Genomic DNA, 26,012 nt, shown 5'->3' with positions numbered 1-26,012 from the left:
TCGGGTGCGCCGATCGGGCTCCAAAAATGGGAAGCAGAATGTAATCTTTTCATTTTACTTCGGCCTTGTGCAACTTGAACTGATCTATACTCGGGCCCCAACAGAATGCCTGCACAAGGGCAGAGCTTTCGGCAACAGCACCTCCCGTTGGTGCGCCGGGAGACGCATGGCCTAGATGTCGCTAGGCTTAGCTGTTTTCACATTGAAGCGGCAGCAGAACGGGCTAACGATGTAATAAACGTTCGACGTTCGCGCCGTTTTACTGAAAACGCCAGCTCATAATAAAATATGTTCAAGATTTGTACGACGCCTTCAGCAGCGGAGCTATAGCAGATGCCAGGCGCGTCGCTCCGGGTAGCAGATAGAAAAATGACTGTGGAAAAACAAAGCAATAACTTCTATCATCACTCCAATACTGGCCAAACAACCCTCCAAATTAAATCGCTATTGATAGTCCTTTGTACAAGGAATTATGAAAGTGAATAAACAGTGATATGCGATAGATTATGGTCTGGGAGCCGATCGGGGCGGCCACGGCTTACCATGGCCTCCGAGATCACCTCCGCGCGCACGTTTCTCTCCGGCCGTTCCAATCGACCGGAGAGAGCGTAAGTTGGAAAAAGGGCGTGGCAGCGTCTTTCGCCGCACCACGGCGCTCGCCACCTATGCATCAAGTGCTCCGCCGCAGCTTGGCGCAAACTATAAAACACGAGTTTCCTCAGCTTGCGCTCGCACCACAATGAGCTGCCAGCTTTAAAATGCCACGGGCAAGACGGTAGCCAACAATTTCGCGATTCTTAAAGTCCTAATAATATGAAGCCCACATGCGTAAAGTTAGGCATCGATTACCCGAAGTTGCATGCATGGCCGAAGCATGAATGCCTGCTCTAGCGCTGTCTGCTGCGGTTCCGCGTTTTTTGTGTGTGTGTGTGTGTGTGTGTGTGTGTGTGTGTGTGTGTGTGTGTGTGTGTGTGTGTGTGTGTGTGTGTGTGTGTGTGTGTGTGTGTGTGTGTGTGTGTGTGTGTGTGTGTGTGTGTGTGTGTGTGTGTGTGTGTGTGTGTGTGTGTGTGTGTGTGTGTGTGTGTGTGTGTGTGTGTGTGTGTGTGTGTGTGTGGGTGTGTGTGTCAATGTATATACATGCCGTGCATTTGGCAGCTCATTCACTCGCTTAACACAGTATTTAAGAGTGTGACGACTTACATAAACATCCATCGCATGAATACAATGCTAGAAATGATTCCGCCACTAGCCACAAGATTATTGCTGACTTGGATCCATGTCACGATAGCTATTTTTTTTCTTGCATGGTTTTAAAGCAGCCTTGGAAGATCTTAAGCACGCAAGTTCGATAGAAGTGCAGGGTAATCGTGGCACGTTCAGGCGCCTCTGCCGTCATTTGAGTATATACAAGGTATTCGGAAATGAATCCGTTAAAAACGGATCAGTTTATACGATCGAAAGTGAGGAGAAGCTATACCTCGTTTGTAAACTATGCGGCCCGCCATAGCATAAATGCGCGCACTTATCACGCGAGTTGTGGCTAATTTCTTGTTATCACTTGTTTGCGTATGCTATACTGGGTGCAGTGTTTTATTTTTAATTTTTACTCCTAGGCCTATATACGCAGAGGGCCAAGCCGAGCAAGTGGGTTAATTCAAACGAATTATGATTAGACTATAGAATAATAGCACGCCTGCCACACTAGTTAGCAATTTTTCATTAACTTTTAATGATACGCGAAACTTATCAGAACATTTTTGGCACTAAACCTCCGCCGGTTGTAATGATACTAGCCACTTTCTGAACAAAATTACGAGGCAAACACTGGGAGCAATTTAAAAAGACATGTTTCTTTATTTACAAAACTCATATGAGGTGGACAAAGAGAAAAACAATGTGGGCAAGCACAATCAAGAAGTACACACAAACATTTCGTTATTTACAAAGTTCAATCACCACATGATGACTACTTGCGTAGTTTTCCATTCGCAAAGATAAAACTCGCAAGACTAAACACGCAGCTCCTATCTTGCTCAGCAGTAGTTTTTTTTTTCCGGTAAGCTGCTTGATCAATTACTATTTTTCCTCCGTTGATAAGCTGTGGCCTAAGCAACTTTTCTATGATTATCTTCGTTGTTTCAGTGGCGTGGTCCTTCCTGACTGCACAAAGCTAGAAGAGAGCACCTCTCGAAGTAAGCAACATAAGCTAGCGACATGTATACGCTACACATGGAATGTAGCGATGTACGCTCCACTGGATTATGTTATATTTGCAAGCAAGCGCAGAACCCTTAGGATCAAAAATGGGGAGAAAAACGAATGTTTCATCAGTTCACCAAACTGCAACAAGACCTTGCAGCTGAGAAACATGCATGCCTTTGACCACTCGACCATACGCTCGTGACGTTGATTGACTGCCAGCTTCACGAGTGACCGTTATATAGGCACTCAGAGACTATCACCTACACGAAGTAGTCTTGACGAGTAACTGTTTCACAAGCAAAGAAAACTATCTACTCGAGCACAATGCGGAAATTCTGAGTAGAACGGAACGCATTATGTTAATTCGCAGCAAACATGAACACTCCGCTTCGGCAGTAAACACAACACTTAAATTGTGAAACATTTCGGACACACCTTGCGGTCAGTCTTTGCTGGAAAACCATCTAAAAATGAAAGGCTACGTGACATGCTCGTAACAAATTTTTCGTCAATGTACACGCTCAAAAAACGAGAGAATCGCCAGCAGAGATACGCCGCGAGCGGGCTGGATGATGCATCGACGCCTTGTCGACGCCTAGGTGCGCACTGCCGCCTGGTGGCGCCTGGAGGAACTGACAAACTTACAACATTTGGCTGGGGCGCGCGCCGATTAGAACGGCCGGAGAAAACACGCGCGCGGGGGTAATCTCGGAGACCATGGGCTTACATGACCAGGTTGCCTTGACAGCGCCAAATGGCGCCACATGCTTGGACGGCGGTACGCAGACCTCCTGCTTTGAGGGCGATCAACGCGTCAGTAGGTGTGAGCATGGGAGCCGCGCGTTAGCAGGCCTCGTTGGCCGGTCGCGCCAAGCTGTAATTCTCTAATAAGTATTTTTTTTCGAACGTCTTCTTGACTCACACCGCTTAAAAGCCGGGCTGAGAGAGAGCAGCATCTTCATGGTAATCAGTTCCTTTGTTCAACATCTCCAACCAATTGACATTTCTTGTACGCCTACCGACCAAGCTTCCGTGGCTGCTGCTGATGCCTGCTTCGTCGCTTGTGTCGCTAGCGAGCGTGTCGAAATCAGTGTCTGGCAATGTCAGTAACGTCCGTGCCGTCGGGCGAAACAATGTCTCAGTGCTATACTTAGTGTCACAAGATGTTTGCAGCACTGCGAAAGGCAGAGTCAACCTGGTCCAATCAGGATAACGCGCACTACAATAGGAAATTGTGCTCCTACGCGCCTCTCGCCCCCTAAATTGGCGAGGGTGACAGTAGGAGCGCGATTCTCTATTGTAGTGCGCAGGGGCGAGAGGCAATTAGCACAATTGCATGGGCTCCTCTGCCTGTCACAGTGCTGCAGACATCTTGTGAGACGGAGTATAATTAGCGCCGCTCGAGGACGATATTTTCTTCGACGTGCGAACGCAAGCAGACAAGAAACGTTACCCGCATACGTCATTGGATTTTGTGTTTACGTGTTGACCAGCCTTGCCAGTAGGGGGCGCTCGTGTGGAGTCCTTACATCTTTGGCGTCATCGCGCACTCTTGTTCGGAGAGATCGAAACCGAGACAGGTCCTAATAATTGCCCTGATAATTATTAATTTAGCTGTGCTGGGGCTTTTTGGCTCGCATCCCTCTGTTTTGGACCATCGTGGATCGATTAAAGCAAAAATAGAGAAAACAAAAAATGTGCTTGCCTATACTCCTTTACTTGAATTTGTGTTTTTTAGACAATAGAGGGCTTAGAATTGCCGCCGGTTAGTGACTCTAGGGGAATATCATTTTTACTTTTTTCATACAAAGATCCCGAGTTATTGCCCGTGTTAGCCATTTACTGGAGCTGCCAAGTGGTGACGGTCGCCTGTCTGATGTCTGCGGGCCACCTCGTCTTCTGCACGCGCACAGCTTGGCTGAGCAGTTGCTGTTGTGTTAGTGCCTCTTTAAGTAAATCAATTCCTTATGTTCAACCAGCTTTTGGTGATTTTGGTGAAGGTGCTCAATCTGTCGTAATCTGCCTGGCCCTGGAGCTTCGGCTTCTTCTATCGCCTTTCGCCTTAGGTCGAGAGTGCCTGGAGAGCGCTGCCTTTGCCCAGTCCGACCAGGCCCAGCCAGACAAAGCCGCTCTTCGTACCTCTTCCCCAGCCCCACCCAGTCCAGATGATGACAAGCGATGGCACGACAGCAAGGAAAAGACCAGACAACTCACCAGTGGTGTACTACTGTCACATCAAGTGAAACCCTTATCGCGCATTCTGTTCGGTGCGTCACTAGCCTTACCCTTCAGTTCGTGGCGACTACTGTCATCAAGCTCCGGGGCCAAAAATGCATCACAACATTTTATTTACCGTAGGCGCAAACCTATACTCTTTTACCCCTTTCTTGCACATATCCACCATCACCTCACCGCTCAGATAATCTGTGGTTGATTTGGACGGTCGATTTGTGGCCTCGAGTAGCGTTACGTGCCAGAAGACAACGAAACTTGCATTTATGGAAACATTGCACTGCGCTAGGTTCATTCGCTATTACGCCATTTCTCGCCGTGTATTCTTTTTTTATTATTCGGCTAGCCGCCTCCTTCATGTATTACAAGATCATAGGTATCACACAGGTGAAAGTATCCTAAACATCCTGCAGATGCAAAATATCTGGCCTCACTGCCAACATCTGCAGGAAAACTGTGTAAGGCATAATTCTAGGTACCTTCATCGCAACTGTGCATACTTTTAATTTAAGGAAGCGGCATGATTTTAACTAATTTTTCCTTTCCTCCGCTTCTTAAATCAAGAAAAATCTGGTAACTTTCTCTGCTCAACACTATATTTTCTTTAAGAATGAACGAATAACACTCAAAAATTTTTTTCAGTAAAATCGATGTGAACAATTCGATCAACTACCTGCTCACCACTATAGACAATATACACCTTTAGCACATCATGTAGGTCCCATGCACGGCCTAAGGGGCGCCACTGAAAGCCGCCTAGCGGTCGTTTTCAAAAGTTCTTCCGGGATACGAGTTGCCGCTGCCCATGTGGTGCTGAGAGATTTGTCTGATGTTCCCGGAGGCGATTTCTGTCTTTGTTTTTCACCTCCTACAATTTGTTTTTTCTTTTTTTTTTTTTGGGGGGGGGGGGGCGGGGTTGTAGCGTAAAAATAAGGTACCCCTTTGTGTAGAAGCGAAAACAATGATGATGCTTCAGCCATAGGGGAGCAACTAATGCGTACACGCGCCAGGTACCTCCTACTACAAGCGCTTAACAATCAGCTGCAATGTTGAGCCTCTCTTTACTGTGGGTATATGCTACATCGACTGAGCAATTACTTCAAAAAAATATTCGGTGTATTTTTTTGTTGTTTTTTTACCATGCGTTTAGTTTGCTATCTCTTTCCGCATGTGCTCATGGTAACGCGCCTCGACGCAATATGTGAGATACTTTGCACAACCCACCGTTACATCGTGCGAGCACCGCGCTCTTGTACAGATATTATGACTTATAGACCGAATGTACGGGATTTTAATGCGATGTCGCAAAGGGTTTTTATCGCAGAAAATCTGGCGGTGGCATCGTTGTCGTTCACCGCGAACAAAAACTCCCGATGGAAAATTCAAGAGCAGCGTAAAATGTTTACAATGAAGCTAAATTTCACAACGAATTCACCAACGAAAGGAATATAATTAGGCGGAAATGAAAACTGAATCAACTTTGAGTTAGGGTGGAGGCCGAACTCAAGACTTTCGTGTTGCTTTATAGACACAGGCTCATAGGTCACGAAGGCTCGCATGTTCAACTTGAATAAGAGTAGACCTACTGAATTCGCGATGCGAACGGGGTCCGACAATGCAGTCGCGTTGTGATCTCAATAGACGATGCTTAATTAAGCACCACGCCCCATTGGATGCTGCTTAATTAGAAATGAAATGGATCACGGCTAGGACCCGTTTCATGGCGTGTACAGTCGGAAGTGGGTGAAACGTGATAAAACGAACCCTTACTACCTTCAATAAATTCTATACTTCGTATATCTTATGCGTTTAGATAAAGTGATAAAGTATTTTTAGATGCGGCTCTTAACAAGCATCGCTTGTATGACATTATGGCTTGTATGACATTAAATGGTACCGTCCGCTTGAGAAAGGTATTTAATTAATTCAATCTGGTAATTGACGCTCATCACATTTATCTTTACTTTCCACTCACGAACTATAGAACGACTTGAAAAAGTAGGCTCCACAAAAATATGCAGCACTGCACTAAATAATTGAACTATTAGAGGTTTACGCAAAAATCAACATATTTAGTTTCTTGTAACTAAAAGCGAATCATAGCGATTGCCACAAAATTCACGATGACGCGCCGACATTTTTTAAAGTGTTTTCATTTCGAAGTATTACACCGGAATGGCAAGCGGCTTGTTAACGCGAAGTGACCTCTGACGCTGCCTCCAGAGCATCCGACGTAACAAACTGTTTTGCACTAGGCACGCACCTAACCAGCCATATTACCTCAGATATTCCTCGGTAAGAGGGACGCACAGAGCCAGACAAGCCACGCACCTTTCACAAAAATATGTTACACGGCCAACAGTGCCTCTCTCGCAACGGTGGTTGCTTCTTGCGCATGCGCGCAAGCAGCTGTCTTGCACCACTTTTGAGACCAAGACCTCTTTCTGGGCTGATTTCTTTCAAGTCGTGCGGTATAAGGCACCGTTTATTGCATTTCCCTAGCTGACAAAGTTGCGTTTTCGTCCGCACTCAGCGATCAACGAAGCGCACGCCGTTTTCGCCACAGTAACATGTTATATACGTATAGTGAAACAACAAGCAAAATTTTCTGAAACTAGAATGTAAAATAAGGTTGAGAATGGCAACGACGTGTTCACACATACCTTGTGAGAGCCCTTTCAAGCCGAGCTTCGCCGTTAGCCTCTGCAGTACAGATGAGTTAGCGGAATTTCCACCTATCATAAGCTTTCCGACGCTTGATGTGTCCACACGCTCCAGGAGGGGATGCTCCTCAAGATTTAGGAGAAAAGTAGGGTAAAGAGCAAGTGTTGTCGGCTGGGAATAAGAAAAAAATAGTGATGTTATTTTTGCAACCAGGCTGCTGATATAATGCTATAACATCTGTCTCCCAAATTTCTTTCGGCGATTATCAATTTGCCATCAAAAACACTGCAAAGGTGAACAGGGTTGTTGATGCGTTTTGTGAACTGGGCAAAGCAACTGCAGGCTTTGATCTTCGCGTGGAGGGGTCACAGCATTATAGAGGTAGCGTATATGGAGCCACGTGCTTCATGTCGGTGTGGTTACAGGGTTCATTTACAGAGGCGGCATCATTTATACTGCTGATTAATTGACCACCTCAACAAAGGCCAAAGAATGCTATGTGCGTAAGTACGCCACACTTGGTGCTGAAGTCTGCTGACCGTTGCGAACGAAATCTGCAGCAGAAAAGCATGTCTTAAGGGACTACAAATCAATCACTAATTCCTCTCGTTCGCATGCAAAAGCAGAAAAATTTTTGTACCTAAAGAAACAACTCCGTGCATTAAAATTACTGGATTAGACGTTGAATTTCGAATGGTGAATGCAGAGTTTCCAAACTCTAGCGGAATGTAGATGGCCACAAGCGGCTAACTCCAAGCCCATTTTGGAGTGCCACATTCGTTGCGTAGCACCCTTTTGGCGTTCGGGACGTAAAGAGCAAATTTCGAAAGTCCCGATGCGTAACTGCGCATTGTGCGAAAGCCTGCTCTGGTTTTACGAGGTTTCCAGCTCAAAAAAACGCAGATGGGCGAAGGCGAGGCACATACACTCACAAAGAAAAAGGTCTCAACAATGCCGGCGTGGGAATCCCTGTGATCCCACTAGAAAACACTGCGATTTGTTAAAATGGATTTCGATCTTATACATGCAGTCTATTATTTAAGCCACAAGCTTTTTAGGCGTTAAATGAAAGTTCATCTCTTGCCTCCAATTTCGCAATTTATTTAAACTGTCTTCAGTAAGTTGCGTGGTATGTCGGCTTTAACGCCACGAAGTGCATGGAAACTTTCCGCGACGCCTTAGGGGAGGACTCCGTAAGAATTTAGTACACCTGAGGCTCATTAACGACCTCTCTACATTTCACATACCATAGAAAATGACATTGTGCATTTCGTCTCCATCAAAATGTAGCCATGAAAAACGTTTTCACGAATAAATTACTTACTCTCTTGAATTTATTGAGCAACAATTCGCTAGCAAAAACACGATAATCTGTTAATATTTCCACCAACACGCGACAGTGCAACAGAGCGCGTAACATAGTGCGGTGCAATGAACTACATCGCATTTACAAGTTGTTTCCTAGCACGGCAAGAGTGAAAACAAAAATGAAAGGAGCTTTATTAGGCAGGTTTTAGGTTCCCTGTAGATGTGACGGATCCTTTGCTTGGTAATGTTTAGCCATTTGCACCCTATAACCATTTGTCCTTTCCAGTGGCTAGGTGAAAATGATGCACTTCGCAATGCAACACTACTCAGCATCCAAGAACATGCATTCACGTCTGTATAGTTTTGCTAAACAATGGGGGGAGACACTGAAGCTCCGTCTTTTAGAGGTATGGCACGAAAGCATTAACGGTTCCCGCTGGATGCTTCTCTTCCGGAAGCAGTTTCGCATGCATGCACAAAACATTTTCTCGCTTCATAGCTCATCCCTTAAATTGTTTCCCTACTATATTGAACACAATTTTGACATACAGTCGTAAGGTTCCAAATAATGCGAAAGACCACAAGACATATATTTGAAGCCCCGCTTTAACCAAGACGTACGAGCGTGCCTGCGTGGCTATAGGAGTACCCTGTCTCTCTCATCGTCCAAATGTCCTGGAAGGTTCGAGTTCACCCTAAACTCCCACCTCAAAGAAGGAACTCGAGTTTACAGCTCCTGTCATATCATGTGATCGCATGACTTCACACAACCCGCCTGCCAATCAGCATCCGGCCATGCACTTATCAACTACCGCTTGTCAGAAGCATGTGCGTGACCCCCCCAGCACTGACAACGCAGAATTTTGCCCAGAAAGGGGCCTTTAGCGCAATTGCATTAAAATGCCTTTAATGACAGCACTCTACTGCAGTGTTCTAGAAGGCTTTGTAGTGGCAAAAGCGGCGCCCTCCCGGTGAGGCTTTTTAGGCTGTTGCCGCGAGTGGCGCTGGCGTCGACTCCTGGAGCAGATGCCGGCTCACCGCCAGTACGCGCAGCACGCGCGGCGCGCGGCTACGAGGGCCGATCAGACAATCGCGGCGCTCGTTGTGGCGTTATCTCATAAACAATCATCTTTTTGCGCAATAAAGTAAGGGTCCCGTGTCACAGAAAATCCGACGTCGGCGTTGCCGTGGATTTAGCGCAAAATCAGCGGGAAGCAAAAAAAATAAAAGAAAAATAGCCTTGCAGAACCATTTAATCGAACTCGATTACATAGATGTGATAATTTAACTTACAAAAACTGTGCCGCAAACGTTTTTTTTTGCGCAGTGTTCAGGGTGGTGTCATACCATTTTGCTTCCCACTTAGTATCCATTTGCTAGACAAGTTGAAGGCTAGTGGGTGATATGGGTTATAATCCTGACGTGCGCACCTCCCACTGCATGCTGGTGATTGTAAGTGTAGGTGTCCGCAGAGAAATGAGGCAGATACTGCAGCTTCCTTTCCCCAAAACCCAACATTAAGAAAAAAATAAATATTTGCGGATTGAAGGTGGTATTAAAGGCGCTACCAAGCAAAAAAAAAAAAAAAAACGCTTGAGCAAGCGTCTTCTAAGATTTCTCTCTTGCTTTTTTCCCGCCTGGCTGGCAATAGAGATGCATAAAACCGAATGGGTCCTTGCTTCCTACTCTTTTTAAGTAAATCAGTTGGCTTCAGTAGGTATAGTTTTATTTTATTTAATTTTTTTCAAGATAGGTGGCTACGTGAAATATACACGACTTTCCGACAGTCGTTAAAATAACCATAGAGGTCATCACAATTATTACTGCCTGTATTTAATTGGTATAATTATGTTGTGCGCCACATAAATCTACAAGCGTACCGAAACTCTGTCTGTGGCGTAATAAGGGGAACTATACCAATATATAATATGGTTACATATGGCACAACATAAACAATTATCGCTGCTTTGAGGCACGACAATGATGTAAAACTGCAGAACAGAAAGAGAGAGAGAGAGAGGGAGATATACTTTATTTCTAAAAAAAAACTGTTATTGTCCAGATCAAAGCTATCGGCGTGTTTGATCAACTTAGGTGCACACCTGAAACGCGTTCTGTGACACGATCGACGATGTTGCTGATTTCTGTGTAATGGAACGAAGTGCAAACGCACAGCTACCAATCAATGCTGACGTAATGGCACTTCGCTCAATTACCTGAGCACACACCGGGAAATATGTAAACATAAAACCCACTGAAAATATATTTTCGCGAACATTTATTGCAGCAACAATGAGTTATATAATCCAAATCTTGTTTCTTATAAAAACGCACTCATGTAAAATAGCCAGACACAAGTAGATTATCGTTTTTTATCTTGACAGTGCGCATGAGTGAGAACATACATAACAACCGTAAGTAAACATCGCACACTTTGAAATTAATTGGTACTGGTGCAATTTTGCCTGCTTCGGAGGAAGCCACTAGTAATTCGAGCTTGTATGGAGAGGAAATATAAAGAAGGGGTTCGAGAGAGAAAGCGGGTAGCGCACCATTTTAAGGGGGAAATATTTAAAAGTGGCTTTCTGCTCAATTCATGACACATACTAGAAAAAGGGAAGTGATACACACGCTCTGTCAATGTCCTCAACAGTATGTGATGTAAAACAGCTCACAATAAAACGAAGCTTTGGCAATTGCAACTTATTTAATATTTTTCGAGAGACCATTGTCATATTATTTTGCCATCGATCCAGGAGCGTCTGAACAGTCCCGACGAGCTGGAATCGAGATCTTGAAAAGTAAATACCTGTAAATTATATTTCTGAAAATCAATGTACCTTAAATACACTTTAATAAAAAGTAAATGACATAAACTGGGCAGAATATGACCAATTTCGCTGCACAAGTAAAAGAAAATTTCTCTCTCTCTTTTCTCTCTTTGTTTATATATATATATATATATAAGCAGATAAATGAAGGGGAAAGAAGGGTGCCCGTTATAATACATGAAGCAAGGAAGCCAACAGTCGGCGAGGCCAAGGAGATTATTGGGTATTGTATTTTGTCTTTTTTTATTATTTTTACTTCGGTAATCAAATAAATTAGTAATGTAATCTGCTTAGGCGAGAGATAAACACAATGTAGAAGGAAAAACAACGTGCCGATGGTGGGAACCGAACCCACGACCTCCGAATATCGCGTCCGGAAGTGCACCGGACGCGATATTCAGAGGTCGTGGGGTATATATATATATATATATATATATATATATATATATATATATATATATATATATATATAGATATAGATATAGATATATGTGTGTGTGTGTGTGTGTGTGTGTGTGTGTGTGTGTGTGTGTGTGTGTGTGTGTGTGTGTGTGTGTGTGTGTGTGTGTGTGTGTGTGTGTGTGTGTGTGTGTGTGTGTGTGTGTGTGTGTGTGTGTGTGTGTGTGTGTGTGTGTGTGTGTGTGTGTGTGTGTGTGTGTGTGTGTGTGTGTGTGTGTGTGTGTGTGTGTGTGTGTGTGTGTGTGTGTGTGTGTGTGTGTGTGTGTGTGTGTGTGTGTGTGTGTGTGTGTGTGTGTGTGTGTGTGTGTGTGTGTGTGTGTGTGTGTGTGTGTGTGTGTGTGTGTGTGTGTGTGTGTGTGTGTGTGTGTGTGTGTGTGTGTGTGTGTGTGTGTGTGTGTGTGTGTGTGTGTGTGTGTGTGTGTGTGTGTGTGTGTGTGTGATAACTGCTTGGTTGATCTGTTGGACGGGCGACATACAACCTATATCGCGCGAACTGCGAGCATATCGACAATTCACTCAGTCGATGCCCTAAAAAATCGGGGAGACTTGGCGCGAGTGCAGAATAAGTTACAGCCTTTGTGCGGCGAAACCGACTTGTTATTTTTCTCCGACTCGGGATTCAGAAAACATGGTAATGATTCTTGCTAAAACACTGCGAAATTTTTGAAACGAAAGAGAAAGAATGTCAATATTCAGACCAGCACTTACGACAAGATAAAAAATTATTGCCCTTTTTTTTATATTCATGCAGTCTTTAAATTCGAGCGCGGAAGGCGTCATATGCTTGGTAAATACTATTGGGGGGGGGGAGGGGGGGGGAGGTCTAAGACCTCCGAGCCCTGATTTATATTTAAGCACTGACTGGCGGTGGCAAACACACCGTAATTAACGCATTAAAGGTATAAGTCAGGTGCAATCGACCTACGTTTATAGCGACTTAAAATGCCATCCTCTCAGTACTCATGTGATTCCGCGTGATCAGAACACTCTCCTGCTTTTTTCTTGTTTTCTATTGTAGAAAGCACTAACGTGATCAAATAAAAAAAGGAAACGCGCCTGTGAGCCCAGTATTTTACAGAAATACACGATGTGAACAATCTATAGTCTGTTTCAGCGACGGGAAAATAGTGCAGGACGAGCAGACAAAAGACCGTCGGTCGCGCGTACGAGCTCTGATTTTCAACTCAACGTTTATTTCCCAGTAACGAAGTACCAGAAATGGAGAAAGCTAGCCTATGAGGCCTCCTTTGGAGGTCATATATGCTTCGTTCTTGAGCTGTATCCCACCGTAGGAGCTAACCACTTAAGGCAAAATAAGAAATGAAAGCAGGTATGAAAAACAAAACGCTCTGTTTTGCAGTTTCCTTACCCCGGGTGGTTTTTCACTTTTCGTAAGTTTCAGCGAGGTACCCTAACCTTTTGCGATAGCAATGCTTATGTGCGATGTCCAGTTCAGGCTTCATGTTCGCGGCTTCCCTTCGGTGGAATGGTGCCACATGTGTGATGGAATCCCCCCGTGTTCCCCATGCATATTCTTAATATTTTTGTTTCACCCCAACACGACTACCAGCCAAATTTGTCGCTTTTTTGCCAACAGCAGCGCTCAAACTCACTGCGATGCGCCTCCCTCCTAAGCCGCGCAGCGAACCAGACGGCCAACTTTTCTCCTCCAGTATTCGACAGAAGCGCCGCTCGGCCAACCGGTTTTTTTGCCTCGGCGCCTCCCAGCGAAACGCGCCCCGCTCTTGACACTACAAAGCTTTCTAGAACACTGTACTTCTACCATACATTCCTCTTAAATGAGAGCTCATGAAGAAGAGCCGCGTGCCGCATTACTAAGAAACGAATGACGCAATTTCGAACTGAGGCTTTTCGTACAACGTAGTAAACCGCAGCTCTTCATCTGTCACATTTGCCGCCGTAATTATGCTTCGTCAAAATGACCTAAATTAGTTTGAAACGCATTTCGAAAAACGGTAGACTTCTTCTCTACTGACGTGAAGAAACGTAGTCAAACATCAATTTTATCGGCCGATTTTATGTTTCAGTTTCGATTTAGGATGCGATCCCGCTACCTTAATCGAGGTCGTCGTCGCCGCGAGCTCTGGGACACTATTGGGAAGTTGTGGCAGTAAAGACTTCACAGATGTCATTAATCACAATGTTGTCATATCATTGCTTTTTTGCCATTCCCCATACACTGTTTTAAACATCCTGATTTTTGTGAAATGAAAGCAATAGAGCATCACGGCTCAATGAATTGGGCGTTATCAAGTTTAAACATAAGTTCCATGGGTTAGTTCACTTCATATGTTTTACCTTGTGCTTTTCGATGGCAAGCAGGATCGCGCCGATGTCCGCCGTATGAAACAAGATTAGCTTGCAGCCATTGCCGAGGGCGCCTAAGAAAACCCAGAAACCGGCAATGTGCATCATCGGTGCTGGAAAAAGGACTATGTCGTCCTTGTGAACCACTGATGGACCCAGAAGCCTGAAAGCAAATGTTGCGCAAGATGATGCGCACTCTTCGTATGAATTAATCCTTGAACGTTCGCACTTGACCATGCTATTCAGCACAGCGGCTGTCAATACAAACGTCACAACCCTTCGTGCGAGAATAGTGGACCATACTTTACGTATGCTGTTATGTTGTTTTCGAGTGTTCATTGCAGAAATATCAAATGCTTGCAAGATATAATTCTTGCCAAATTATAGGCATTAAACAGTATTACAGGCCGTATTACAGGCCCACTTGCCAAAAACATAATTGATATTGGTACACATAACAGAACACAAACATCACTGTGAGTCTAAAATTGCGAGCATTTTCGAAATCAGACAACGAACTTGTCCTAGTTCTTATTCTAAACCAGTGCCCAGAACCTTGCTCTGACTGTCTGCTACGAAATCGGCGCACATTTTCGTGAACTAAGCGCAACTCGAAAGAGTCGCGCACGGCGTCTGCGCAGAGCGTTCTAGAGCATTGAGAAACGTCTCCTTTTCCGCGCGAGGATAGCGCGTAGCCTAGCGCACATCGGCGTCACCCCCTCATCACTCGACGGAGACGATGACTCAACCGGCCGAAAAAGTGCTCGTCATTTCCAGGAAGTTCTGCCGCGCCTAACCAATGACGACGCGCGGCTCGGCGGGAAGAAGATGGGGTTCTTGCCGAGTGAAAGTTAGGTGTATGCCCGCCTGCCTTGGCGCGTTGTAACAGACAGACGCGGCGCGCCCTATATAGTTGAGGTCGCACCGCTTGAGGAGACAGCCAGCCAGTGTTAGAACCAGTGTTGCAGCGAGTGTTGCAGTGCTGCTGCTCGGCTCCCGGTGTCAACTCGCTGCTCGGTAAGCCCGCTGATCTGTGAAGAGCGGCGCTCGTCAACAGTACGGCCACATTGTGACTCTCCAGACGTCGGTCTGCGACAGTGCCCGGTGAACAATTTCGTGTTTGTTTGTTCTGACTCTGTCGTGTATTGTTCAGTGTTGTAAAGTCTCAGTGTTCATTGAAATCGTGTATGGTTGCATGCTTTGCATTGCCTTTCTGTGAATCTGTTGTCTCTGTATACTTATTAGTGTGAATTTCCCTCTATTGCCCTTGCTGCTTATAAAGTTTGTGTTGTTTGTTAACTCTGGCTCCGACCCTTTCTCTGGCTAGAACCGGCAAAAGGAGTGCATCACACGGCCCCCACCCCCATTCTTCACTACAGGCAGCTGACTTCCGGCTGACCTTGCCACGCAAGTCAAGGGCATCTCCTTGCGATCACAACAGCTTCCCACCCTCCCTCCCCCCATACACACTCTAAGGGTCTCTTCTGGAATTGTGCGAAACAAGTGTGGCGTATCGTTAATAACTTACAATTACTAACGGGTGACACAATCACAGTACCATCTGGGCTAAACAGGTAGGCTAAAATAAGGCCCGGCGAAGCTGAATTAACATGAAACTATATAGCGCATGAGTTGATTATATATCGGGAAATTGTGCGAGTGCAACTTCATTAGTTGCGCTGTGCTAGCAATAAAATGACCGAGGATGAATTGTATAATACAACCTGTGTGTGAAGAACATAATTTGTGCTCCGTACATAAGAATATTATGAGTGTTCCTAAAACGTGGAAAGGCGAAGCTCCGGAGGAATGTGTAAGTAATGGGATGTTTATTTTCGGACACTACAAGTACTGCATGAACTTAAGAATGAAATGTTTCAATTTCTCGAATTTATCGTTTTTACCGCGCTATAGAAGAGAGTTTGAGAGGTTTTAACCAATAACAACCAACATTTATCATAATATTACATCGCACTATTTCGCAGCGAATTTTTTACAAAATAACTTTCTCTAGAAGAGGGCGAATACGGGCTGGTTAGTACATGATCACGAATGGAAGGAAACAGCTCTTCTAAGACGGGACAGGAGACAGGGCAGGACACATGCGCGGCGCATGTATTTGTCTGCTCTCCTGTCCCATTTTAACGCGGTAGCGTTAAGGAGCTCGTGTCGCAGAAAAGCCGGTGTCGTCGGCGTCGTTGGCAGTGAGCGATAAATCCCGGCATGCACTTCATAAATAAACACAGAAGAACCTCTACTCGCAATGTGCGGCGCTGCCCCGACACGTGGCGCGCCACTCGCCCCTGACGTTTTTAGTAGCGCTGTTTTTTTTTTTTTTCGTAACTTTATGCTTGTGTAGGTATGGCCAGCAATATAGGTTTTCGGTCAAAGAGGCACTATTTTCAATGATGATTTTATACGCAGTCTTCTTCCATGCTTTCCATCCCTTCTTGACACCACTTACGAATACAGTGTAGAAAGCTGTCGTTGCACTTCTTTGATTTGTCATTTTTACAGTAGCCCTGTGAAATTACTTCGTAGTGCTAGTGGATTTTTGTCTCTAAAATGATGAGCGAAGCCTATTTAAAATGTTCCAAATTGAGTAACCTCCTCGGATAGGTTCTTTCACCAGCAATTTCTCACAAGCTGATGTTCTGTTGAAAAACATTAAAGCCCAGATTCTTGCATCTCTATGGAAGGATAACCTTCTTATGAATTCCCTTCGGAACATTTCAACTTATTTCCTCTTGATTTAGGTGATGGCTATCAGCTCCACTACGGGAGAATTCCCGTAACAATTCGACCTATGCTTTGACGTAGAAAGTTGATATAGAGTCCCACAGAATTTGCTCTTTGGTCCATCTGCATATCTCTCTTATTATTTCATCGGGACGACAGCATGATTTGTCTCACAATGTCAGTATTTTTTATTCGCCACCTATCCACACCAGGTTTCGAACAGTCTATATGATCCTGGAATCCCAGTTCTTTTTACAGATGCGGCGATGTTGACCTGAGGTCCTGTCGTTTAGCTCAAAACATGCATCATGACGTTTAACAATCAGTGGGGCCACATTAGGTTTCAGTATCTGCAAAAAACCTTCCTAAACGCATCGGAAACAGAGAGCGAGTTTTTCAGATTCGGACGCACAGTTTCTTTTGCGACAGCTGAATTTGGCCATCTGTATTGTCCACCTCCTTTTGATCTGCAAGCTCTTGCGCCGAAGACTGCCAGTAATGTTTCAGTTAAATATTTTTGTGTTCAAAGGACGCTGTCGCAGGAATTGCATCTTCTGTGGCCACATGCAACAGAGTACCGCTGAGCGATGTTAACTTGCAGAGTGGTTAAGTAATGTTACATAATTAACTTTTCACCATTTACATTTAGGCTCATTTTCACAGAAATTTGTAGCCGAACGTAAATGAAACCATATCAGCTTGTGAGCGTTCGAAAGTGCCACTCTTGTCGCTTCTGCGGTAAAAAGAATTGGGGTGTTGCACTGGAGCGGAAGGGAAACTGAGCGGCCGCCGAGAGCGCTAGCCAGGCTTGTTCCCCCTTGGACCGCCCAACTAAAGAAACCTCCCATGTGGCGGCATATGAACTTGTTCAGTATCGGTAATCGACTACTCTTACGATACGGCAAGGCGGAGAGCTGCACGGGTTAGAGGCCCTCAGGTATTGTCGAAGGTTACATTCACGTTTATTCTTCCTTTTATCATTAGTCGTTACACGGTGCACAAGAACACAAAAGTATACCTCATGCTTTCCCATCAACGACTGGAAAGGTCGTTTATCTCCACATACCAGCCACAGCACTGTTCGGCAAGAAACTTTGCAGAGCGAACTCTCGGCGTGATTTATCTATTAGGGCCACTTGTGCATGACGTGAACAGAGTGTATTATGTCAAGGCGTAAACGCCCTCCTCTGCAAAGTGTCACCTATTTGTTGTAAAGTGTAACCCACCGACACTGTCGCCCATTCATTTTCTATCGTTCGGAGAAGGATATAGCATAGCAACTCACGGCCTTCCATGTCGAGCCGTGTTCTCAGTAAAGTTAATAAAAACAAATGCGGCTTCATGAAAAAATTGCGTCATTGTTACGAATGCAACACCTTCTATCGCCGTGAATGTATTCGTAAATTAAAGCGGCCTGAGTTAATGGGCTGCCTAACCACTCCAGGGTCCCTCTGTTCACATGGAGCTTCAACTCATGCCTTCCTGCATAAGCAGTGTGGGAAAGCTTGGTCCCATTAGTGCAAAGTTTGGGACAGTCCAATACATACATATTTCGTTCTAGCGCATTTCGGGCACAGAATATTGCACCTAAATCAAATTGAGTTAAATTTCTATACTTAGTACAAGGCATAAAAATTAGGAGGAAGTTCCCCTTTCAATAAGGATATGATGTGGCAACACTGATGGCTCTTGTCAGCGCGTCCTGTTGTGGATCCTTGTTCGCGTACAATAAATAGCTCACTAGCTTCTTGCCGAAATACATATGTCTGCTCCCTTATTTATTTAGTTGAGGGGAACTTTAGTGCGCTAGGCATGTTGTATTCATGGCTAGCGTACTGACGCTTTCCATCAAATGACACTCATTTTCCTTCCTATTCGTCAAGAATTCCCCCTTCCTACTCCTTCGTCTATATGGACCGCTCATAATTACTGTCGCCATAACCTTCTGCATATTCCTTAGCATCCAGCCGTAAACTACCATATATATATATATATATATATATATATATATATATATATATATATATATATATATATATATATATATATATATATTATGTGTGTGTGTTTGTGAAAATGCACGACATAGATATCGAACTCACTTTCACCAAACTGTTCAAACGTACAAACGTGGCCGATGTTTGCATGCTTGACCGGAGATTCAAGTTTAGTAGGTTCGAGTCCTATTTCACCGGAACTCTTCTTTCCATTGAAAATCGTTTACTTGTTATTTGCATGTCTTTACTGCTCTTCTAGTGATGTTGCGACCTTGTAATCACGATGTATGTAACGCTTAGTTTGTTTTTAAACCACCTTTTCAAGTGTGACGTCAGACCTTTTTGACCAGACTCGAGCCCCTCTTGGCACCACCGGCGCTGCCAAATTCTCCGCTGAACGGCAGCCATATCGCTGGAGCTTTGAAATTGCGCACCGCGTTCTGCGATTCGGCGATGGCGCGTTGTTAGTACGTTACTTATAAAAGTGCGCGACTTTTGCACTCCTCATGTGTGAAACGAGAGAAACATTGACACCTGTTTATTGCAAATGCCTCAGCAAAACGTAACAAAGGTATTTATTGGTTATTCTTGATGATTATTAGTATATATAAATATATACATTAGGTACCATTTATTCAGTGTCATCTGGAATGAAGAGCCACTCAATAAACTGAAGATTACGGCGCGAAATTTGTCTATTGAAAAGCTTTTGTAGTTTTTGCTAGGACACCTCGCCCATACCGGAAATTTTGTGCGTATTTTCTTAGAACTGATAATTAAAAATACCAATAATATCTCCATGATTGTTTCAGATAAGATTAACGGGTTTAATAGTTATTTTCTAGCGTCCTCATGCTGACCTGCTTCGCGCACTGCATGCATATCAGCAACACGAAAATCGTCTTGTCGTTGTCTTACAAGAAGTTATGTCGGCAGTGTTGAATTTTTATAATTGTTTACTTTTCAGGCTCACCACTTGTTTAGGAATGTTGAACCACTTGAAGTTAGGATGTCATGTCTATATTATAACTGCACCCTAGCCGTGCTTGTCTATTGATGTCTGTGAGCTGTGAAAGGCAGCATTTTCTTAGGTACTCAGTGATTTTACTGCAGCATCATGTTTTTGCATTCTTCCAAACGACCTCAATTTATTTATTGTTGTTTTTTTAACGAAAAGAAAACTATGCACCTATTACGGTCCCGTAATTCACTCGAACGCGTCGCTATTCATGCTGGTTCCTTGCACATACCGTAAGCTCAGGCAGCTAACCTTTGTGGATACAGTTGCAGTCACATGCTCACAAAATCTCGTTTATCATGCTTTGGAAAGGAGAATTCGGTAAGCGCACTTCAAACTGAATGTGATAGCGCCTTTTATTATCTTCATGAACGTTGACCTTCTAGCTGCAGACAACGAATGGACATCTTTTCTTAACGCCGCCAGTATTCATTTACATTTGATGATTCTCTTTCCAGATTGGTATGTGTCGTTTGATAATACAGTTGATGCCAGCTATAACAAACTCCTATATACTGAAATATTGCTTATATTGAACTCCCAGAAAGTCCTTTTTGAGATCCCAATACAAAAGTATAGAAGTGGTATTCGCGTTTATCGAACTCCCGCTCAGCCGAATATTCGATGTATCGAACTGCGGGAAGCGCCCCTGCAAGGTGCGCTTGTCGTAATGGCACTCATACGATTATTTATCGCTCGCGGAGCAGTGTCGGCTGCGCAACCTTGTGCCCCTCCTGGCAGCGTTAACGTTTTAAAACTGCTTCTTGACTTGAACTTCAATTTGGCTTGGAAGTGGCTTTGTATCTGAAGTGCTTGTTTTTAACGCGAACACTACTGCCATGCGAGAAAACCAGAGCTCAATGCACCGGTTGTCATGCGGAGAAGCTTGCGGAGATTTTCGCGTGGCTAGCTTCGCTGCCGGAGACGGAGAAATCAATATCAACTGTACCCTATTTCAATAGCGTTATTATAACGTTAATAGCGTGCTAGTAACAGAATTACACTTTTATGGCGAGCGCGTGGCGTTTCCCAAAGCACCGTGCGCAGGAGCTTTGATGTCAACCTCAACCCCAACGGCACTTGCGGCATGCAGGGCTACACGCAAGGTGCCAGCAACGTAAACTGATATGCTCCGATCTAACACTAGCAAATATTTAGAGCACGCGTTCGTGTCCACGGAGCGGCAAGTGAGGTTCTGCTCCATTTTTGACCTCCTGGCACTCAGCGACGCTGGGCGCGTTGATGAAGGCATGTGTGCCGCGAGGGTCAGGTTCGAGGAAAACGATGGCCAGCGTGCAGCACACGCTGTAGCAAGTGCGCCGCTAGCTAGGATAGACCACAATGACGCTTCTGTGTTGCAAGGGAGGTCATATTTTGCCATGTTTTATACATCGAACTATTTTTCCATCTCTTCTAAGTTCGATATATCCAGGATCGAGTGAATTAAGTTTCAATTTCTAGGTCCTGTTCTTCCCTATCACACCTTTTGGAAACTCTCAATATTTTGCGATCAATCATGCCATGTGTGGTAGTTTTAGTAATTTGAAGCCTATATTTTCTATGCTTGTTTCAAACGACTTTGAAGCACTGACAATTTTGTGCGGCATTGCACTGTATTTAATTTCTCACCTGGTCATTATTAAGAGCTTATAGATGAGGAGAAACCCGCTCAGTACGAACGCGACGGAATCAGGTATGGCTTTCAACGTCTCGTCGATCCGCTTAACCGACCTATGTCACCAAATTAGAAACGCGTTTTCTTGAAGTTGGTATAAATATTACCTAAATGCACCCTGGGAGCTGATTAAGACTTTCTTCTGAAGTGATGGATTGAGAGCTCGCAGACCTGCATCATTTTTCTGTAATAGTTTGGCCCGTAGTAAATCTCTATAGAATTGTTTTCTATAAAACAAACACTTCTATAAGGCCGCAGTGAAAAGCGACTCGCACGTGGAGTCGAGCTGGCGGTCGAACCCCCCACGCGCCGAGGCCAAGGAGCGAGCGTTGGTTTTTTTTTTGTTCTTTTCTCCCCTTTTCTTGGGCGCGAGCGCGAGGGCGCGCGGGAAGCCTGGTTTGTTTCGTCCTTTCGCCCCTAGGCGTCGCCAAGAAGCGAACGACAGACGCATCCAATTATCAGCCGGGAACAACAGTGGCACGCTTCTGCGAACCACTTTACGGCCAGCTCGTCCAGCGATCGCCCGCCGTGGTGCCAAGCATGGGTGCAGGGAGACGCCGGTAATGAAGATTTTTGCACTGCCACAAGCGCTCACTAAATGTCCTGCAGAAGGCGACAATAGGCACGACCCTCGGTCCTCCCAAGTAGGCAATCAGCACAGCGATCTACCGCTGTGTCGCGAAACATCGGGGCAGAGAGACCCCGATAATGAAGCCGTTTTGCCCTCCCCAAGCGCTCGCTAAACGCCCTGTAGAAGGCGACAATGGGCGCGGCACTTAGCCCCCACGCAGAGGCTTATCGGGTGCGAGCAACAGCGACGCTACACTGCTCTGGGACAGTGCCCCCCCCCCCTTTTCCTCGAATGGGACGGCGGGGTGGCCTAGTCTCCAGATACCCCGCGGCGTTTCTTTCACAAAGGCATCAGCTGCAAGGTCGCATCGCAAACACGCTGAGGAGGGGAGGCAAAGACAGGCGCCATGTGAGAGGGTTTGGGGACCAGCGAGTGGAAAGAGTGTGTGTTTTGAATGTTGTATTTTAATTTGACGTAATTAAGGACCTGGGTCCGAGATTATTCCCAACCCACGGGGGTTGTGACATGTTTTTAAATAATTTGATTGGCTGCTTCATTTTCGGGGCGGATCACCTAAGGTGACCGCCCTTGGGTCTTTGTTCTGGTATGTCTGGTATCAAAAAGCGGTCCTCGGACCAGGTTCGTCAGTCAAGATTGAGGCTCCGTGCTTAGCACGTATTTACAGTCCCTAGGCTTTAACCGAAATGCTGGGTAGAAAAGTAAGGGCTTGTAGAGTGAATTCTCTGCATGAGAGTATTTTGTTTTAAGTTGCAGTTGTCTGTGTGACTCTTGTTACTGTAACTTACAGTTTGCGAATGTAAACTATTTTGCTTCTGTAAATATATATCTCCTCCTGACCATCATCAGATCATCGTCTACTGTTTCCTCACTGCCTCTTGCCTGTAGAACACGAACTTAACATCACTGGCGCAGTCGACAGGATCAAGTCAGCTCTGTGCGAAGCTGCATCGCTGAACACCCCCGACATTAAAAGGCCACATTGGCTGTTGACCGACACGTCCGACGTTGCAGCGGGGGCTTGTTTGGCGCAGATGGGAGACGAGAGACGGGAAAGGCCGATAGCGTTTGGCAGCCACCGATTCACGCCAACGCAGACCCGCTGGTCTACGATCGAGCGGGAAGCATTCGCCATTATCTGGGCACTAAAGAAATTTGATCATTGGGTGTACGGGCAAGAAATTAACGTGGTGTCTGACCACAACCCCCTCTCCTATCTCACTACTAGTACGCCTCATAGGGCAAAACTCGCGCGATGGGCGTTGGCCCTACAGCGCTACAATGTGACGGTGACCCACAGGAAAGGATCAAGCAATGGTAACGCCGACGCGTTAACCAGTGTCCCCAATGTGACTTGGGGCGTAGAGCAAGCACACGCTTGAGCCATGGCCTTTCGGCGACGCGTGAATGTTCCCGCGTACCCAGTGCAATGTGTGATGTGAACGGTGGAGTGCGCGTGAACTTGGCGTGAGGACATCCAATAGCTCGCGCGCGGGACTTTCACGAACACTGTCCGGTCCTCCTATGCGAATGTGTGATTTGTTTTGTGTTATACCCATCTTGTGTCGCGAGATTCATTTGGTGTTCCATTCACGTGCGAAGTCTTACATGTTTTGTTTTCTTCACGGGTTGTTCTGGCCTTTGTTGTATTAGGCTGAAATGACCGGATTCCAAGCTCATTTACCCTCTTAGGAGGGATGTGTAAGGCCGCAGTGAAAAGCGACTCGCACGTGGAGTCGAGCTGGCGGTCGAACCTCCCACGCGCCGAGGCCCAGGAGCGAGCGTTGTTGTTTTTTTTTTTCTCCTTTTCTCCCCTTCTCTTGGGCGCGAGCGCGCGGGCGCGCGGGAGGCCTGGTTTGTTTCGTCCTTTCGCCCCGAGGCGTCGCCAAGAAGCGAACGACAGACGCATCCAATTATCAGCCGGGAACAACAGTGGCATGCTTCTGCGAACCACTTTACGGCCAGCTCGTCCAGCGATCGCCCGCCGTGGCGCCAAGCATGGGTGCAGGGAGACGCCGTTAATGATGATTTTTGCACTGCCACCAGCGCTCACTAAATGTCCTGCAAAAGGCGACAACAGGCGCGACCCTCGGCCCTCCCAAGTAGGCAATGAGCCCAGCGATCTCCAGCTGTGTCGCGAAACATTGGGCCAGAGAGACCCCGATAACGAAGCCGTTTTGCCCTGCCCCAAGCGCTCGCTAAACGCCCTGTAGAAGGCGACAATGGGCGCGGCACTTAGCCCCCACGCAGCGGCTCATCGGGTGCGAGCAACAGCGACGCTACACTGCTCTGGGACAGTGCCCCCCCCCCTTTTCCTCGAACGGGACGGCGGGGTGGCCTAGTCTCCAGATACCCCGCGGCGTTTCTTTCACAAAGACACCAGCTGCAAGGTCGCGTCGCAAACACGCTGAGGAGGGGAGGCAAAGACAGGCGCCGTGTGAGAGGGTTTGGGGACCAGCGAGTGGAAAGAGTGTGTGTTTTGAATGTTTTATTTTTATTTGACGTAATTAGGGACCTGGGTCCGAGATTATTCCCAACCCACGGGGGTTGTGGCATGTTTTTAAATACTTTGATTGGCTGCTTCGTTTTCGGGGCGGATCACCTAAGGTGACCGCCCTTGAGTCTTTGTTGATGTCTGGTATCAAAAAGCGGTCCTCGGACCAGGTTCGTCAGTCAAGATTGAGGCTCCGTGCTTAGCACGTATTTACAGTCCCTAGGCTTTAACCGAAATGCTCGGTAGAAAAGTAAGGGCTTGTAGAGTGACTTCTGTGTGTGAGAGTCTATTGTGTTTTAAGTTGCAGTTGTCTGTGTGACTCTTGTTACTGTAACTTACAGTTTGCCAATGTAAACTATTTTGCTTCTGTAAATATATATCTCCTCCTGACCATCATCAGATCATCGTCTACTGTCTCCTCACTGCCTGTTACCTGCCGAACACGAACTTTACATCACTACTTCTCTATACAAACACTCACTAAAAGATTATGAATCTATGTGAGGTAAAACTGCGATAAACAAACAAGCGCAAATTCTCAACTTATGACTGGCAAGAGCAGTTTCCGTATTATTTTTCTAGTCATCTTTGGAACCATAATAACACAGCGTTCAATGACCAGAGATTGGTTAATCAATAATCATTCTAATTTACGAAGGGGGCTCGGGTTTCACATCTTGTTTGGCTTGTTACATCTGAGACTTTCAACACAATGCCAATTTGTGCTCAAGTAGAGTATAACGATTTTTCTACATGCTATATTCCGGAACAAATAGGAAGTCACAGAGCAGCGTGTGTGATACAAAAAAAAAGCAACTAGCAGCAGCTTTTCCTTATTGCGCTGTTAATTTACCGGGAGGAAATTCTAGCAGTCTGGCAGAGACACATCAACGATATATGCCTCGATCAGAACCTTGGAACGTTATGTTGGCAAAACAAGGCAATTAGCACAGGATTAGTGCAGGTCACATCGAGACATCCTGCACAAATTGGCAGTACGTTATTTCTAATTGCCGGAGAGTCGTACATTGAGCTCAGCCATTACATATCAGGACCAGTCGGCGATGAAGGGCTGAAAACAGGGTTACCGTCCTTTTATAAGCCTACGTTCAATGCACTTTTTCTTACCCGTATATTACCACTTGCGCGATGACATTGCGATGAGTCAGCTGTACACCTTTAGGCAATCCCGTTGTTCCACTGGAATATATTATCACCAGAACCGAGTCAGGGCATATCTTCACTTGAGACTCACATTCATTGACAGGATGCTGCTTGAGCTGCGATAGACTAGTTGCTCCTCTCGAATCCCCGCTTAGAGGGATGAAAACCTGGATAGAAAAAAAGACATACCATCCGACGAAATGGTAAGTTAAGCGAAGCATAAAATTGCTTATAAGCGACAGCTAGCGCACTCGTGAACAATCCACTTCATTTTGTTTCACGTGCATCGCTTTGCTCGTTGTGCGTCAAGAA

At 45.5% G+C, this 26,012-nt stretch overlaps 1 protein-coding gene across 1 annotated transcript in view; it reads right to left on the bottom strand.

Moving 5' to 3' along the window:
• Positions 1-26,012, bottom strand: part of LOC146184684 (uncharacterized) — a 114,236-nt gene that overhangs the window by 41,925 nt on the left and 46,299 nt on the right. The window contains exons 4-6 of the mRNA XM_084609454.1: positions 25,665-25,867; positions 14,016-14,187; positions 7,098-7,269 (exon numbers count right to left, since the gene is read on the bottom strand). Coding sequence (XP_084465580.1) covers positions 7,098-7,269; positions 14,016-14,187; positions 25,665-25,867 — 547 coding nt within the window. The remainder of the gene's footprint in view (positions 1-7,097; positions 7,270-14,015; positions 14,188-25,664; positions 25,868-26,012) is intronic.

The sequence above is a fragment of the Amblyomma maculatum genome, chromosome 7, assembly GCF_055883805.1.
Source record: "Amblyomma maculatum isolate TAMU_Amacu chromosome 7, ASM5588380v1, whole genome shotgun sequence".
NCBI lineage: Eukaryota > Metazoa > Arthropoda > Arachnida > Ixodida > Ixodidae > Amblyomma > Amblyomma maculatum.
The sequence above is the reverse complement of the archived record's forward strand: the minus strand, read 5'-3'. Positions and strand labels throughout refer to the sequence as shown.